Below are 13,937 nucleotides of genomic sequence, written 5' to 3'. Positions count from 1 at the left end.
TTCTTTCCTGAGCACTATTTGCTTTCTCCCTCAGTTTTCTGCTCTCCCTCCTCTCTGTTGCTTTTTCTTCATATCCTAGCAGCTCTGGAGTGGGGGCCTGGAGAACCTGTAGGGGGCTGGGGCCAGCTGGGCTCTGGGTGATGGTGCATGTGCTTCTATGCACTGACCGGCAGGCTCAGGACAGGTCTGTTCGTCAGAGCCGTCCCCACAATCCTTCTCTGAAACACAGAAACCGCCGGGGCAACCATTGGCATGCAAGACACGGCAAAGGTGAGGGGCAACGTGGCACTGACCCAACACATCCGCTCACACATCAGCTGGGACAGGAACCACTGGGGCAGCACGTCACAACACAACACAGACACAATAGAGCCCTGAGACACCACACACAGCGGTCACCTGCCCGCACATTTACACACATAATAGCCCCGGTGGCTTGAGGCTGACATCACCTGGTCCGTGGCTATCTGCCAGGTGGGCTTCTGAGCCTGAAGCCCAGAGCCTGAGGGGTGCACCAAGTACTCCAGGAGATGGGGGTTTGCAAGGAGAAAGGAGTCAGGCACCGGTTTCTCCTTGTTCTGCCTCTCTGGCCCATCTCACTCATCTCTCCCTGGCCTCCGAGCCCTACTAGAGGGTGGGCAGCTCAGGCCCTGCCTGGGGTAGGAACGACACTGAAAGGTGATGGTCTCCCCTTGGTCCATCGTGGCTCCCTCCTGGCATTTCTGACTTGTCCTATTTTCTCCCAGGCAACCCAGCAGGGATTCAGTGTCCTGGAGGGAGGCCCTGCTGGATTCTGAAGCCCTTTGCCTTCCCTGAAGGGCCTGGCTGTAGCCCCTAGCTGTCTTAGGAATCAGCAGGTGAAGAGAGCAAGCTCTTACCATTGTCGCATCTCCAGTTGATGTTGATACATCTGCCATTGTTGCAGGTAAACTGAGTCAGGGGGAAGCAGGTGGGATAGGCTGTGAGGAAGAAAGAGTAGCTGAGTAGGGCCTTCAAGATTACACAGCATCACAGTACTGGGCAGGTGAGTGCAGGGGCCCTCCCATAACCAGCAGCCCTTAGCCCAGTCAGGAAGGGTGGGGAAGGCCCCGCAGCAGTGCCTCGGCTGGAAACTCCACTCACTCATCCCCATGAGTCAGCAGACACAGGACCTGTGCTGAGTGCTTTTCCTGCATGAGTTTGCTGAGACACAATGCTGTGATGATGGAGCTCTCCTCTCACAGAGGCCACCGAGATTAACTTGCTGAAGGCCACCCAAGTGCTGGGTTGCAGGTGTCTCCGGCACCCCCAACCGGCATGCTCTCAGGATGCCCCTCCCCCAGGCCCAGCCTGACTCCCTCTGCCCATCCCTCTTACCACACGAGGCAGACTCGTCAGAGCGGTCCCCACAGTCGTCATCCAGATCACACGTCCAGGAGATGGGGATGCAGCGGCCACTGGCACAGGAGAACTGGTTGGGGGGGCAGGTGCGGGCTGGGGGGCAGGGATGGGTGTGAGTACTCATTGTCCTGACCCTCTCTTCACTGCCTCTTCTTCCCTATTATTCTCTGCATTTGGTGTCCCTTATTCCCAAGGATCCAAAACCATTTCTCTTAGAGAATTCAAAACCATCTCTCTGGTCTCACTGGATGCTTTACTCTTTCTCTCAAGGGGTCTCTGGTATCCTCCCAGGAGGAGATCTACCCTGCCTTGTTCCTCCTCTCCAGTCTAGAGCTGTGCTCTGTCCCCTGCAAGCTCAGCCCTCTCAGTTTCCCAGGCTGGGAAGGGGATAGCAGACCCCCCTTCTGCTCAGGGCTCCATCCCCTCGGCCCTAAATTCTTTTCCTCCTTTCTTTTATTTTATTTTTAGAGACAGGTCTCGCTCTGTTGTCTAGGCTGGAGTGCAGTGGCATGACCATGGCTCACTGTAGCCTCAACCTCCCAGGCTCAAGTGATCCTCCCACCTCAGCCTCTCAAGTAGCTGGGACTAGAGGTGCACGCCACCATGCCCAGCTGTTTTTTTTCATTTTTTTTGTAGAGAGTGGGAGGTCTCACTATGTTGGCCAGGCTGGTCTTGAGCTCCTGGGCTCAAGTGATCCTCTCACCTCAGCCTCCCAAATTGCTGAGATTATAGGCGTGAGCCACCGAAACTGGCCCCCTCGTCTCCCCTGCCTCCTTGACTAACGGGTGCCTCGTGTGATCTGAGCCCCACTCCACACCTGAACAAGTGGCATTGGATTCGTCTTCACTGTTCCCACAGTCATTGTCCCCGTCGCAGAGCCAGCGGTTGGGGATGCACCGGTTGTTCTCGCACTTGAATCGGTCCGAGGGGCAGGTGTGCTGATCTGGGGAGGGAATGAGTCAGGGGTTAGTGAGAAGTTGGGTGCCCCCAGCTTCCTGCCCGCTCCAGTATAGGCACTGCCAGAGCTGAGCTGCCCTGCAGGCCTGCCATCCAACAGGGTGGGGCAGGGCGTGTGACTCACGGCAGAGGGCTGGGGCCTCATCACTGTTGTCCAGGCAGTCGTTGTCTCCGTCACACTTCCAGCGCTCCTGGATGCAGCGGCTGTTGGCACAGGCAAACTCGCCCGGCTGGCACTGGGGTGGAGGCACGTAGGATGGGTTCGCTGTGGGCACCACAGGATCGTGAGGGGGAAAGTCAGACCCCGGTCGTGGGACAAGTGCTAAGCTCTTTGCACCATTTTTGTTTGTTTTACTATTTTTTAATAATACAAAGTAATTTTTTCTAGTACAAAATTCTTCATGAAACAAGTTATCTGGATGGAAACTGCAATTCTTTCCCAAGCAACAATAGTGCTGGTTACTCTACTTAATACTTGCTGTACTTCAGTGTGACCTGAGAATCAAATGGTGTCCAAGAGAGCCCATGGCCTCTATACCTCTGTCACCACCGAACAGGCTGTCCCCACTCCTTCCCTGACTTCTCCGTGAACTTCCCCTTGGAAGTCATCTCCGGGAACCCCAGGGCCCTGCCCCGGTCCCTGGACTTTTTATTTCACAGTTTCATCGGTCCCACCAGCAGAAGTGAAGACAGGCACCACAACCGCACAGGCTCCACCCCTCCTGTCCCCAGAACGTACGCGTCACCGTCACTATCTGTCTTGGCCCATTAGCAGCTAAATCACGACGTCCTTTGTCTGTGCCTTGGTAACCTCCACAAGTGCAGGCTCCTGTGTGAGCCCGGCCTCCAGACCTCACAGCTGGGCGCTTGCCTGGTCTGACCCATCTCCCACCCCTCTCTAATCTCTGAAACTTCCCATGGCCCCACGGGTGGCGATTTCCCCTCCCGTATCCCATGGACCATGGGCCTGGAGGCTGGTATGTGTCCTCCTTGCTCCTCACTGCTGTTCTCTGGACTGTTCTTCCCCTTACATCATGCTTCTATACCAACCTCTACGTCTGGAAGGCTCCCAGGCCGCGCCCTGTCATCTGTAAGGGTTTTTAGCTCCTGGCTCACCAGCACTTTCTCCAAAATCACTCCTGGTTCAATTCTTCGTGACTTCAACTTCCATGTGGATGATCCTCCCATTACCTTGGCCCCTCCATTCCTTAACCCCCTCAGCCAACGCCCTCTCCTGACCCCAGCCACTCCCTCCTAGCTGTACACTACGGCTGCACTGACCCATTTTCACTTCCGGGATTCTATCCTAAGGAAACCATCCAGAATATGGGCAGGCATGATGATGTGAGAAATAGCAGAGGCATGATTACAAAACAGGCTCTGGGTCAAACTTCCTGGGTTTAAATCCTGCTCTAACTTTGGGCCTCAGTTTTTTCATCTGTAAAATGGGGATAATAAAACCACTTTTCCCACCAGGATGTTTTTAGGGGTAAACAAACTACTGCAAGGGAAATGTCTATGACAGTGCTGAGCACATAGTCCATGCTCAACAAACGTGGGTTGTGATTATTTCAAAAAACTGGAAACAACCTAAACATCCAACAGTAGAGAAGCGGTTGAGTAAATTACATGAAATTTATCAAATGAAATATATTTTAGCCATTAAAAATGCTGCTTATGTACTCGTTACATACTGTCTAGTGACAAAAGCAGGAAACAGAACAGTATGTGCAGCACGACTCCATTTATGTGAAAGTAAATCATAGGGAAATGTTTGGGAGGTGGTTCCCCCAAATGGTAACAGTGGTTATCTACAGGTGGTGGAATCTGGGGTGATTTGGGCTTTCTCCTTTGTGTTTTTCTACACTGTTGACTTATTTCATTGTTTTGTTTTGTTTTTTTGAGATGATGTCTTGCTCTGTCGCCACGCTGGAGTGCAGTGGCTCAATCTCGGCTCACTGCAACCTCCGCTTCCCAGGTTCAGGCGATTCTCCTGCCTCAGCCTCCCAAATAGCTGAGACTACAGGCGCATTATACCACGCCTGGCTAATTTTTGTGTTTTTAGTAGAAACCGGGTTTCACCATGTTGGCCAGGCTGGTCTTGAACTCCTGACCTCAAGTGATTCACCTGCCTCGGGCTCCCAAAGTGCTGGGATTACAGGTGTAAGCCACTGCGCCCGGCCTTACTTACTCAGTTTTACAATGAACACAACCCATTTTTTATAAAAAACAAGGCTTGTTAAAATCATGCAATAATAACACAGAAAATGCTGTGACACTTGAACCAAAAAGGGCAGAAGACATTTTATAAACAGACGATTACAGCTATGTAAAAAACAATATAACCCCCCTGAGGAAAAAAGAATGGTGTTCACTTTACCACAATGCTAATAACATATGGTGCTCACTGGTGGGATTTGGGCTTTTTTCTCCTCTCTAATTTCCAACATATATATTATATATATTTTTTAATGTTAATTTTTTTTTTTTTTTTGAGACAGAGTCTCCATCTGTCGCCTAGGCTGGAGTGCAGTGGCATGATTTCGGCCCACTGCAACCTTCGGCTCCAGGCTTCAAGTGATTCTCCTGCCTCAGCCTCCCGAGTAGCTAGGATTACAGGCACCTGCCACCACGCTTGGCTAATTTTTGTATTTTTAGTAGAGATGGGGTTTTGCCTTGTTGACCAGGCTGGTCTTAAACTCTTGACCTCAAGTGATCCGCCTGCCTTGGCCTCCCAGAGTAATTTCCAATATTTGGAATTATTATTATTTTACTTTAGTAATGGAGAAATACATTTAAAAGAAGTAAAGGATAATTTCCTCCTTCCATCCATAGCTGTCCATTCTTCAGTTTCCCCAATTGCCATCCCCTCACAAGTCCCTCCCAGCCTCCCATCTTCCCTAAACTCCCTCCTAGCCCCCAGAGACTTTGCTCACCCCCTCCCTTGCTTCCTGTTGGCCCCTTCAGGGCCCCTCATTGCCTCCTTAATCTCTGACTAGGACCCTGGAGCCTCCCCTCCCCTCTCTGCGGCATCCTCCTGCTGGGGTCTGCTTCCCACTCTCACCCAGCCAGGCCCCTCATACCCAAGCAAGTGACGCCGTCTGCATCTAACACCTGGTCCTCAGCACAGGCGCACTGGCGGCTCCCAGGGGTGGCCAAGCACAGGCTGCTGCAGCCGCCGTTGTTCACCCGGCATTTGTTGGTGCCAACTGTGCGGAAGGGCCATGGGGAAAGGCAAGGGGAGGAAGAGGTCAGGAGAGATCAGAGAAGGGATAGGGGAGGAGACACATTAAGATGTGGGGACAGAAAGAGGAAATATGGAGAGGAAGAAGTTCATGTTGAAGAACAGGAGACACAGACATGGGGCAGGAAGGGAAATGGGGAACAGAGAATCAGATTGTGTTGGGGGAGTTCTCTTCTCAGGATCCTCAAAAGTCAGAGCCTAGGATCCTTGGGAAGTGCCTTCACTCCCAGGGAAGTCTCAAATCAATGCCTAGTTCCCACCACGCCTTCCAGGTCCCACGCTGCCCCCAGCCCCAAGGAGGTACCTTGCTGCTGCTGGGCATCATACATTCGGATCTCAAAGATGGGGGGCCGCTCACTGCGCAGAAGGGTCACAGTGGGGGGTGCGCCTCCTACACCCCGTTCCAAGCGGTAGACACTGCCACTCCGATACTCAGTCCAGAAGAGGTAGTTGCCATGGTGACACAGGCCAAAGGCGTGGTTCAGCTCAGGACCTTCATACACAATCTAGGGATGGAGAGGATGTTACTAAGGAGTTGGAAGAAAATTGAGGGAGGCCTGTGAGATCACTGTTTTGTACATTCATTTGTCTATATCCTGGGCATGGGTTTTGCTTTGTTTCCCCCATTAGCCTGGGAGCCCCTGAGGGTGATAGTTTTGCACACAGTGGGATGGTAGATCCTGAAGCAGGCGGGTGATCAAGTGATCCAGCAAGAATGCTGATGGTGAGGTTGTCCATACGGTCCTCTCCTGGGCTCATTCCTATTCATTCATAGTCCCCAAACACACACACACGCACACATACGTGCACACACACATACTCATATGCACGCACGCACACACACACACACACACACACACACACACACACACACTAATGAGTAGACAGGCAGTATTCATCCATTCATTTCTTCAACATTTACCAGGATCTGTTAGGGGCTGAGCTGTAGTAGGTAGTAAGAGGTGAAAACGACATGATCTCTGCCCTTGAGCTGCCCACTGTCTCATGTAGGGCACATACGGGTGATCCAGTGTGAAGAGGGGTCTGGAGATGACATCCTAGGGGAGGTGGCCCCTGAGCAGTCCGCCAGGGGAAGAGGAGCTGGGGTGAACATTCCACGTGGAATGAACTGCATGAGTAATGGCACAGAGGGCAGATGCTCTGTGATGTGTGCTGGGAGGAGCAAGCTGTCTAGTGCTGCTTGTTCAAAGAGTGTTGGGATGAAGGAAGTGGGGAGAAAAGAGACCAGAGAGGGGGTCAGGGGCCATATCATGAAGGGCCTTATACACTAGAACACGTACATGACTCATGAAGCACATGACAATCCAAATGACCAAGTGTAGAGATATGCCGTCCCTAGGCCTTCACACTTGCCGAGAGTGCAGACACACACCAAGGCATGCCGTGTGTCTACGCACACACATGAGGAGGCACACATGATGTGTATGCAGAGACCGGCACATGGACAGTCAACTTCACAGACAACACGAATAGACACAAAGAGACACAAATGGAGGCAATCCTCAAACAAATAACACAATACATAAGATATGCAAGCACACAGATGTACACATCTATAGACGCACAGAAAAACATACACGAGGCACACAGGCCTGGACACACACAGATACCCACATACTCACACAGAACCTCATCCACGCCCAAGCATGGTCTAGCAACACACACAGACTCCCCCACACAGGCACATGCCTGCCCACCTTCCGGTCTGTGCCATTGAGCAGTATTGTCTCGATGCGGTCATAGAAGGCATCCACCCAGTAGAGGCGCCCAGCCGGGATGTCCAGGCTTAGCCCATTGGGCCAAAGCACTGTCTTGGAGGTGACAAAGATGTCTCGGTGTGAGCCGTCCATCCAGGCCCTCTCCAGCCGCCCACGCCGACTGTCCTTGGGGTCCTCCTCCCAGTCTGTCCAGTACATCCACCTGTGGGCAGTGACTGGTCAGCATCACGTGGGCACCCCCTGCCATCAACAGCCTCCCCTGTAATCCCAATCCATGAGTGCTGTCCCAGAGCTCCTCACAGGGGTCTCCTGTCCTGCTCATCACTGAACCACACATTTCATTCATTCACTCCATTCAACAAATATTTGTTGAGTGCCTGTAAGTTGGGCACAGTTTTGGCATTCATGGATGCAGTGGGGACCAAGGCAGCCAAGGTCCCTGCTCCCATGGAGCTCCCATCCCACAAGAAACAGGTCAATCAAAGTTACATGGAGAGCGATAAAGGCCAGGAGGGAAATAAAGCAGGGTGATGGGGTGGAGAGTGACCGGGCTGCAGGTGGGGGTGTCAGGGGAGTGATGGAGAAGGCCACCATGAGGAGGTGGCATGAGTGAGACTTGATGTAGAGAAGGAGCCAGTCCGGCAAATATCTGGGAGTTCCAGGCTGAGGAACTCCTAGAGCAAAAGCCCTGAGGCAGGAGGAGCTGGGGTGCTTGTTTGAGAAACAGACAGCAGGCAGCGGGGACAGAACTTCAAGTGTTGGAAGCAGGATGCAGATGAGGGCAGACAAGGGCCAGGCAGATGCTGTGGGGCTGTGCAGGCCTGACAAGAACGTGGGCCTCATTCTCAGGGTAACGGGAGTTAGTGGAAGGCCCTGAACTGGGAGTGACAGGATCAGATTTCTTCTATGTTTAAGGAATCACTCCCATTTCCCTGAAGACAGGGACTCCTCCCCTTGCAGACTCTCATTCCTGCTAAAGTATCCCACCTCAGCTGCCTTCCCCTGCTTCCCTGTCCATTTCATCCTCCAGTTATCTGAGGCCCACACACTCCCAGCTCCTCCCACCCCAAGGCCTGGGAGGACTCACCCATTGAGTGGATCCACCACAATAGCCCTGGGGTGTGTCATTTTGCCCTCGATTAAAGTCTTGCGGGTCTGAGCAGCTTTCTCCAGCCTGGCCACGCTGATTGTCTTTTTGGGCCCATCGTCCGTCCAGTACAGATTGTCTCCCATCCAGTCCACGGCCACACCCTCCACATTGTGGATGCCTGTTGGGGGAAGATGGACAGGTGATGAGCAGCTTCAAAGGACGTTCAAAGCTGCCTGCCTCTGGCCCTCCTGGACTCAGGTACCTTTGAGCAGTCTGGGCTACAGAGGGGTGCAGGGACCCTCTGGGGCCCTAGACAGATGGGTGGGGGTAGGGACAGGAGGCTGGAAAAGGAATAGGGGAAGGCCCTGTGTGCTGCCATTTGTATTGGGGCTAGCCTCTCAAAATCACACGTGGCAGGCGGTAAACTATATGGCTGATGTGGGCTCTTGTGTGAGGGCATCTGGCCCGTGCCTGCGTAGAGAGCTGAAACAATGGGCATGTGGCTCTGGGCACAAGTGTGACATCATATCCTAGGCCTAAAAATCCTGAACTAACAAAATGAATAAATTAGGAAGTGATTTTTCACTTAGCCAAAGGCTTCACTCCAAGTGTCCTTTAAATAGCAGTTCCCTTGGTATAGGGATCCCCAATCTTTTCCTGATGAGTTACTTTTGATTTCCCCAAAGTCTTGTGATATGATTGCTGACTGTTGATTTTCTCTGAACTGCAGTGTGGATGGGGTGCAGGGCAAAGGTTATAACTGGCATCCGCCAGATTGATGGGGAGGCGGCCTGATCCTGGGGCCCAAGTGCAGATTTGGGGCAGAACTCGTACAGCTCAGAATCCTTCACATAGACATTAAAAAGACAATGCACTGTGAACCTGCCCGAGCAGCTCAGAAGGAAGACCTGGATGCAATTCACAAAACACAATTTTCTCAGGACACATTAGCATGCAGTTTTTGGTGACAGCAAGGTCAGCTGCACAGATCTTGTGTGTGCACATACATGTGGGTGTGCCCTGTTTTGATCTGGCAGGACTGTCTCCAATTCAAGACCTCAGTTGTCTCCTGGCTGTGTGCTGTGTGCAGCCCCAGGGCTCTGAGCCAATGCAGAGAGACCCTGAGTTTTCCCAAGGGCTGGCAAGGACAGCCCATGCTGCCTAACCCATCCATCCTCCTGCCTCTTCGGCTCAGCCAAGAAGGGGGTCACACAGGGGTCAATCTGTCTATCCCCTCATCTCCATGCCAACCAGTGCAGCCAGCCGGTCAGCAGGGGACCATCCTGCTGAGAGGGCACCGAGAAACAGATGCCTGGGCCCCAGCCCCCTTCCATCCCCATGGGCCACATCCCTAGGAGCCCATACCGTCCTTCAGGATGGTCTCCCGCTCAGTGCCATCAATCTTCTGGCGGCCAATGAGGTAGCTGGTGGTGTCGGCAAAGTAGATGAAGCCGGTCTCAGCGTGGAAGTCCAGGGCTCGGGGGTTCATGAGGTTTTCAATGGGGATCATGTGCTCGTCCGGGACCTTGGCCCCCATATCCATGCCCCGGATGATGCCTGGCCGGCCCTTGCCATACACGAGGAACAGCTCGTGCTCCGGCTCTAGAGCAGGCACAAGCCAGGGTACAGTCAGACACACACACGACCATCATCCCCACCCAGGAGCTGCGGCCAAGGGGCTGCAATGCCCTAGCTGTGATGGGTCAGGAGACGTTAGGGATGCGAGGCTCTGGGTCAGATGGACTGACCACACACACACTAACATACAGGACGCTGGGTCCTGGCCGCAATACCCTGGGGTCTGACCTCTGCACTCCAAGGGTAGGAAATGAGGGAAGAATAGCAGGTTTTCAGCTAAGTGCCCACTGATCACTGAAATCAGTGGTATAAAAGGAGTACCTTCAAAATATGTTGGAGTCACATCACTGTTTACCACTTCCTCTGCTGCCATCCTAGTGTAAACCACATCACTTCTTGCCCACTACACTGAAACAGTCTTCTGGCTGCTTCCCTACTGCCCATCCCCCACCCAGCAGCAGTGTGACTTTTATACAAATGTGAATCCAATCATGTCACTTCCATTCTCAAAAGTCACTATGAGCTTCCCATCCCAGATATAATAAAATCCAACCCCTGCCTCCTTCTCTGCCCTCACACCACTCAGTCCTGCTGGCCTTCGTGCTGTTCCTCTGGCTTGCCACACTCACGCTGGCCTCGGGGCCTTTGCACTGTTGATTCCCTCTGCCGGACATGCTCCTCCCTCAGGGAGTTACATGGTTGCCCTCTTCATTTCACAGAGAGCTTGGCTCAAACACCACATCCTCAGAGAGGCCCTTGCTGTCCTCATTAACTCTATTCTCTGCTTTATTTATTCATTTATTTTTAATTTTTTGAGACAAAGTCTCTCTCTGTCACCCAGGCTGGAGTGTGGTAACGCCATCTCAGCTCACTGCAACCTCCACCTCCCAGGTTCAAGCGATTCTCCTGCCTCAGCCTCCCCAATAGCTGGGATTATAGGCATGCACCATCACACCCAGCTAATTTTTGTATTTTCAGTAGAGATGGGGTTTCACCATGTTGGCCAGCCTGGTCTGGAACGCAGATCACCTCAGGTGATCTGCCTGCCTCGGCCTCCCAAAGTGCTGAGATTACAGGCATAAGCCACCACGCCTGACTATTCTCTGTTTTATTTTCTTCATAACCACTTATTACCCCCTAAAGTTACATTTATTTGTTTCCCCAACTAGACTATAAGCTCCCTGAGGCCAGGGACAACATCTGTCTCATTCACTGCTTAATCCTGATGACCAGAACAGTGCCAAACATGTAGTGAGTGCTCACTGCTCACTAGACACTTGCTGAATGATTCAGTTTAGTTTTCTGCAGAGTCCGGTGGGCGAGTGAGAAAAGCACTTTTTTCGAATGTGGATTCAAGTCCCATCTCTGCCCTCACTAGCAGGTACACTCTGGGACACTTCCTTCATCTCCCTGCATGTCAGACAGAGGCAGCCGGGCTATGGGGGACACCTAAGGAACCCTCCCGCCGCCTCCCAATGGGCACACACCCCCTTCCCTGTCACTCACTCTTGCATGACTTCCCGTCACTGCCCAGGCTGAAGCCGGAGCGGCAGCGGCAGGTCCGCGCCTTGTGGCTGTTGGCCAGCAGGCAGATGTCAGAGCAGCCACCCGGCTTCCCATACTGGTCGTTTTCACAGGCATGGCTCCTCACTGCGGGCAGGGTGAAGAGCTGTCAGGACCCCTCAGAGCCCCTGTGCCAGGCCTTGAGAAGGCTTCCTGAATCTGACCACACCCCCTGCTGCTGTGGTCTTTCTGCTTGCTATCCCATTTTAGGATTTGGAAGCCACAGGGGTGGAAACCCTCTGCTCCCCAACAACCCAGCCTTCAGACTCTTGGGGTGGGGGCTTCAGTAGTCAGGGGAGAGAGTTCTAGGGTTGCCTATGGCCAGGTGCTCCTGCTCCAGACTGGCAAGGGGAATGGGAGGGACAGAGTGGGATCTGGAGGCTGAGTGGGTGGATGGGGGCTGGCAGGGGAAGCTGGGGGGCCAGGGCAGGTAGCCCGAGTGGCTGGCTAGGAGAATCGGTCATGACATGAAAGAAGCCAGGGTCCCCACAGGAGGGCCCATAGAGGGGCTGTGATCCCAAGGTCTAAGAGCCATCATGGGGTAAAGCCAGCTTTGGAGGGGCCATGGAGCCCTGCTCACCTCGGGGCTGACGCCTCTGGTGGTAGATGTGGAGGGCACCACCCTTGTCCACCCGGGTGACAACCTGATACTCGGTGCTGTTGAAGCGGTTCACACGGATCACACTCGTCTTCTGCTGGGCATTGGCATTGTCCGAGTTGGTGGCATACAGATAATTCTCAAACACGGTCAGGCCGTACAGGTGCTCGATCTGAGACGGGCAGGCAAGAATGGACAGCATGAGATGATAGGGGTTCCTCCCTCTGCCCTGGAGATGCCCTCAGCTTCCTCCAGACTTCATGACCTGCATTCCCCAATGCATCCTGTAGTTTTTTATTTTTATTTATTTATTTTGAGATAGGACCTCACTCTGTCACCCAGGCTGAAGTGCAGTGGCACGATCACGGCTCACTGCAGTCTCCACCTCCTGGGCTTAAGCGATCCTCCTGCTTCAGCCTCCTGAGTAGTTGGGACTACAGGAACATACCACCACACCTGGCTAATTAAAAAAAAATTTTGTGTAGAGATGGGGTTTCCCTATGTTGCTCAGGCTGGTCTCGACCTCCGAGGCTCAAGCAATTCTCCTGCCTCAGCCTCCCAAAGTGCTGGGATTACAGGTGTGGGCTACCATGCCTGGCCCCACCATTTTTTAAATCAATGCTTTACTCCTGTCTCCTCTGGCTGGACTAACCTATTCTGAAGATTTTTGCTTACCAAGACCCCACTCATCCTCTACAGAGCATGTCTTTAAAGAATTTATGGGATCTTCTAACCGGAGATGTTTTCTCCTTCTATACATCCTCCGTGACACTGCTATCTATCTGTGTCTGGCACGGTGATTTGTGGACTTATCTCACCCACTCTACTCAGACCCCTTGAGGGCAGAAACCCTGTCCTTCACAGAATTAGGCACTCGGTAGACACTTTAGTGATTTTAGACTGAATTAGAGTTGGGCTCTAAACTCTGTCCACAGAGGACATTCTTAGTCTGTTATGAGGTCTAAGAGGACACACTTGCCCCAAGCAAGCCCTGTAACACCCCTGACTACCCACATAGCTTATCTGCGGTGGCCAACTGTCCTAGTTTGCCTAAGACAAAGGTAAGGGTTTCCTGGCTTACCAGACTTTCAGGGCTAAAACTGGGACAGTCCTAGGCAAACTGGGCTGGTTGCTCACACTAATTATCCCACAATGGAGACGCCACCTCCAAGCCAGCAAGGCTTCTAGGCCAAGTTCCAGTGCTATCACCTGGCTTTGTAAACATAGGCAAATCACCTAACCTCTTTGATCCTGCTTTTTCATCTGCTGAAAAGGACCTGAACCACCTCCCTGTTCATCAACTAGTGGTTATTATAAGAGTCAAATGAGAAAAAGGAAGTAAACAGAAGTGGTGTCTCTAAAATGACTGTTCCCATCACAGTGGAACCCATATCTTGTCCTTTCTCTGCAGTATTCAAGCCCACCCCACTCCCACTAGAGGTCTGGGGCATCCATGCTATTTACCAGGAGACTCAGAGAACGGTTCCCCTACAGAGGCCTCCCCCCTCACCAGATGGCCCTGGATCATGGTTCCCCCACAAAACCTCAGACAGTAGCTCCCTCACCAGGATGCCCTGGATGATGGTCTGGCGGCCCTTGCCCTCATAGTCCACCACTTCAATATAGTCCAGGTAGGCATCTGCCCAGTAGACAAGGCGGCTGACCAGGTCCAGCGTGATGCCGTGAGGAAACACAATCTTGCTGTCGACGAGCTTGGTGCGGTTCTGCCCATCCATGTCACAGCGTTCCACCTTTGGGATCTGCCCATAGTCAGTGAAAAACACCTTC

At 52.7% G+C, this 13,937-nt stretch overlaps 1 protein-coding gene across 1 annotated transcript in view; it reads right to left on the bottom strand.

Annotated features, from left to right (window-relative positions):
* The window catches only part of LRP1 (LDL receptor related protein 1), an 85,121-nt gene that overhangs the window by 44,700 nt on the left and 26,484 nt on the right, over positions 1-13,937 (bottom strand). Inside the window, exons 8-19 of the mRNA XM_054442952.2 lie at positions 13,715-13,937; positions 12,132-12,321; positions 11,495-11,638; positions 9,776-10,012; positions 8,408-8,588; positions 7,300-7,522; positions 5,886-6,087; positions 5,421-5,546; positions 2,462-2,602; positions 2,198-2,323; positions 1,357-1,473; positions 879-959 (exon numbers count right to left, since the gene is read on the bottom strand). Of these exons, the coding sequence (XP_054298927.1) occupies positions 879-959; positions 1,357-1,473; positions 2,198-2,323; positions 2,462-2,602; positions 5,421-5,546; positions 5,886-6,087; positions 7,300-7,522; positions 8,408-8,588; positions 9,776-10,012; positions 11,495-11,638; positions 12,132-12,321; positions 13,715-13,937 (1,991 nt within the window). The remainder of the gene's footprint in view (positions 1-878; positions 960-1,356; positions 1,474-2,197; positions 2,324-2,461; positions 2,603-5,420; positions 5,547-5,885; positions 6,088-7,299; positions 7,523-8,407; positions 8,589-9,775; positions 10,013-11,494; positions 11,639-12,131; positions 12,322-13,714) is intronic.

The sequence above is a fragment of the Pongo pygmaeus genome, chromosome 10, assembly GCF_028885625.2.
Source record: "Pongo pygmaeus isolate AG05252 chromosome 10, NHGRI_mPonPyg2-v2.0_pri, whole genome shotgun sequence".
NCBI classification, from domain to species: Eukaryota; Metazoa; Chordata; class Mammalia; order Primates; family Hominidae; genus Pongo; species Pongo pygmaeus.
The sequence above is the reverse complement of the archived record's forward strand: the minus strand, read 5'-3'. Positions and strand labels throughout refer to the sequence as shown.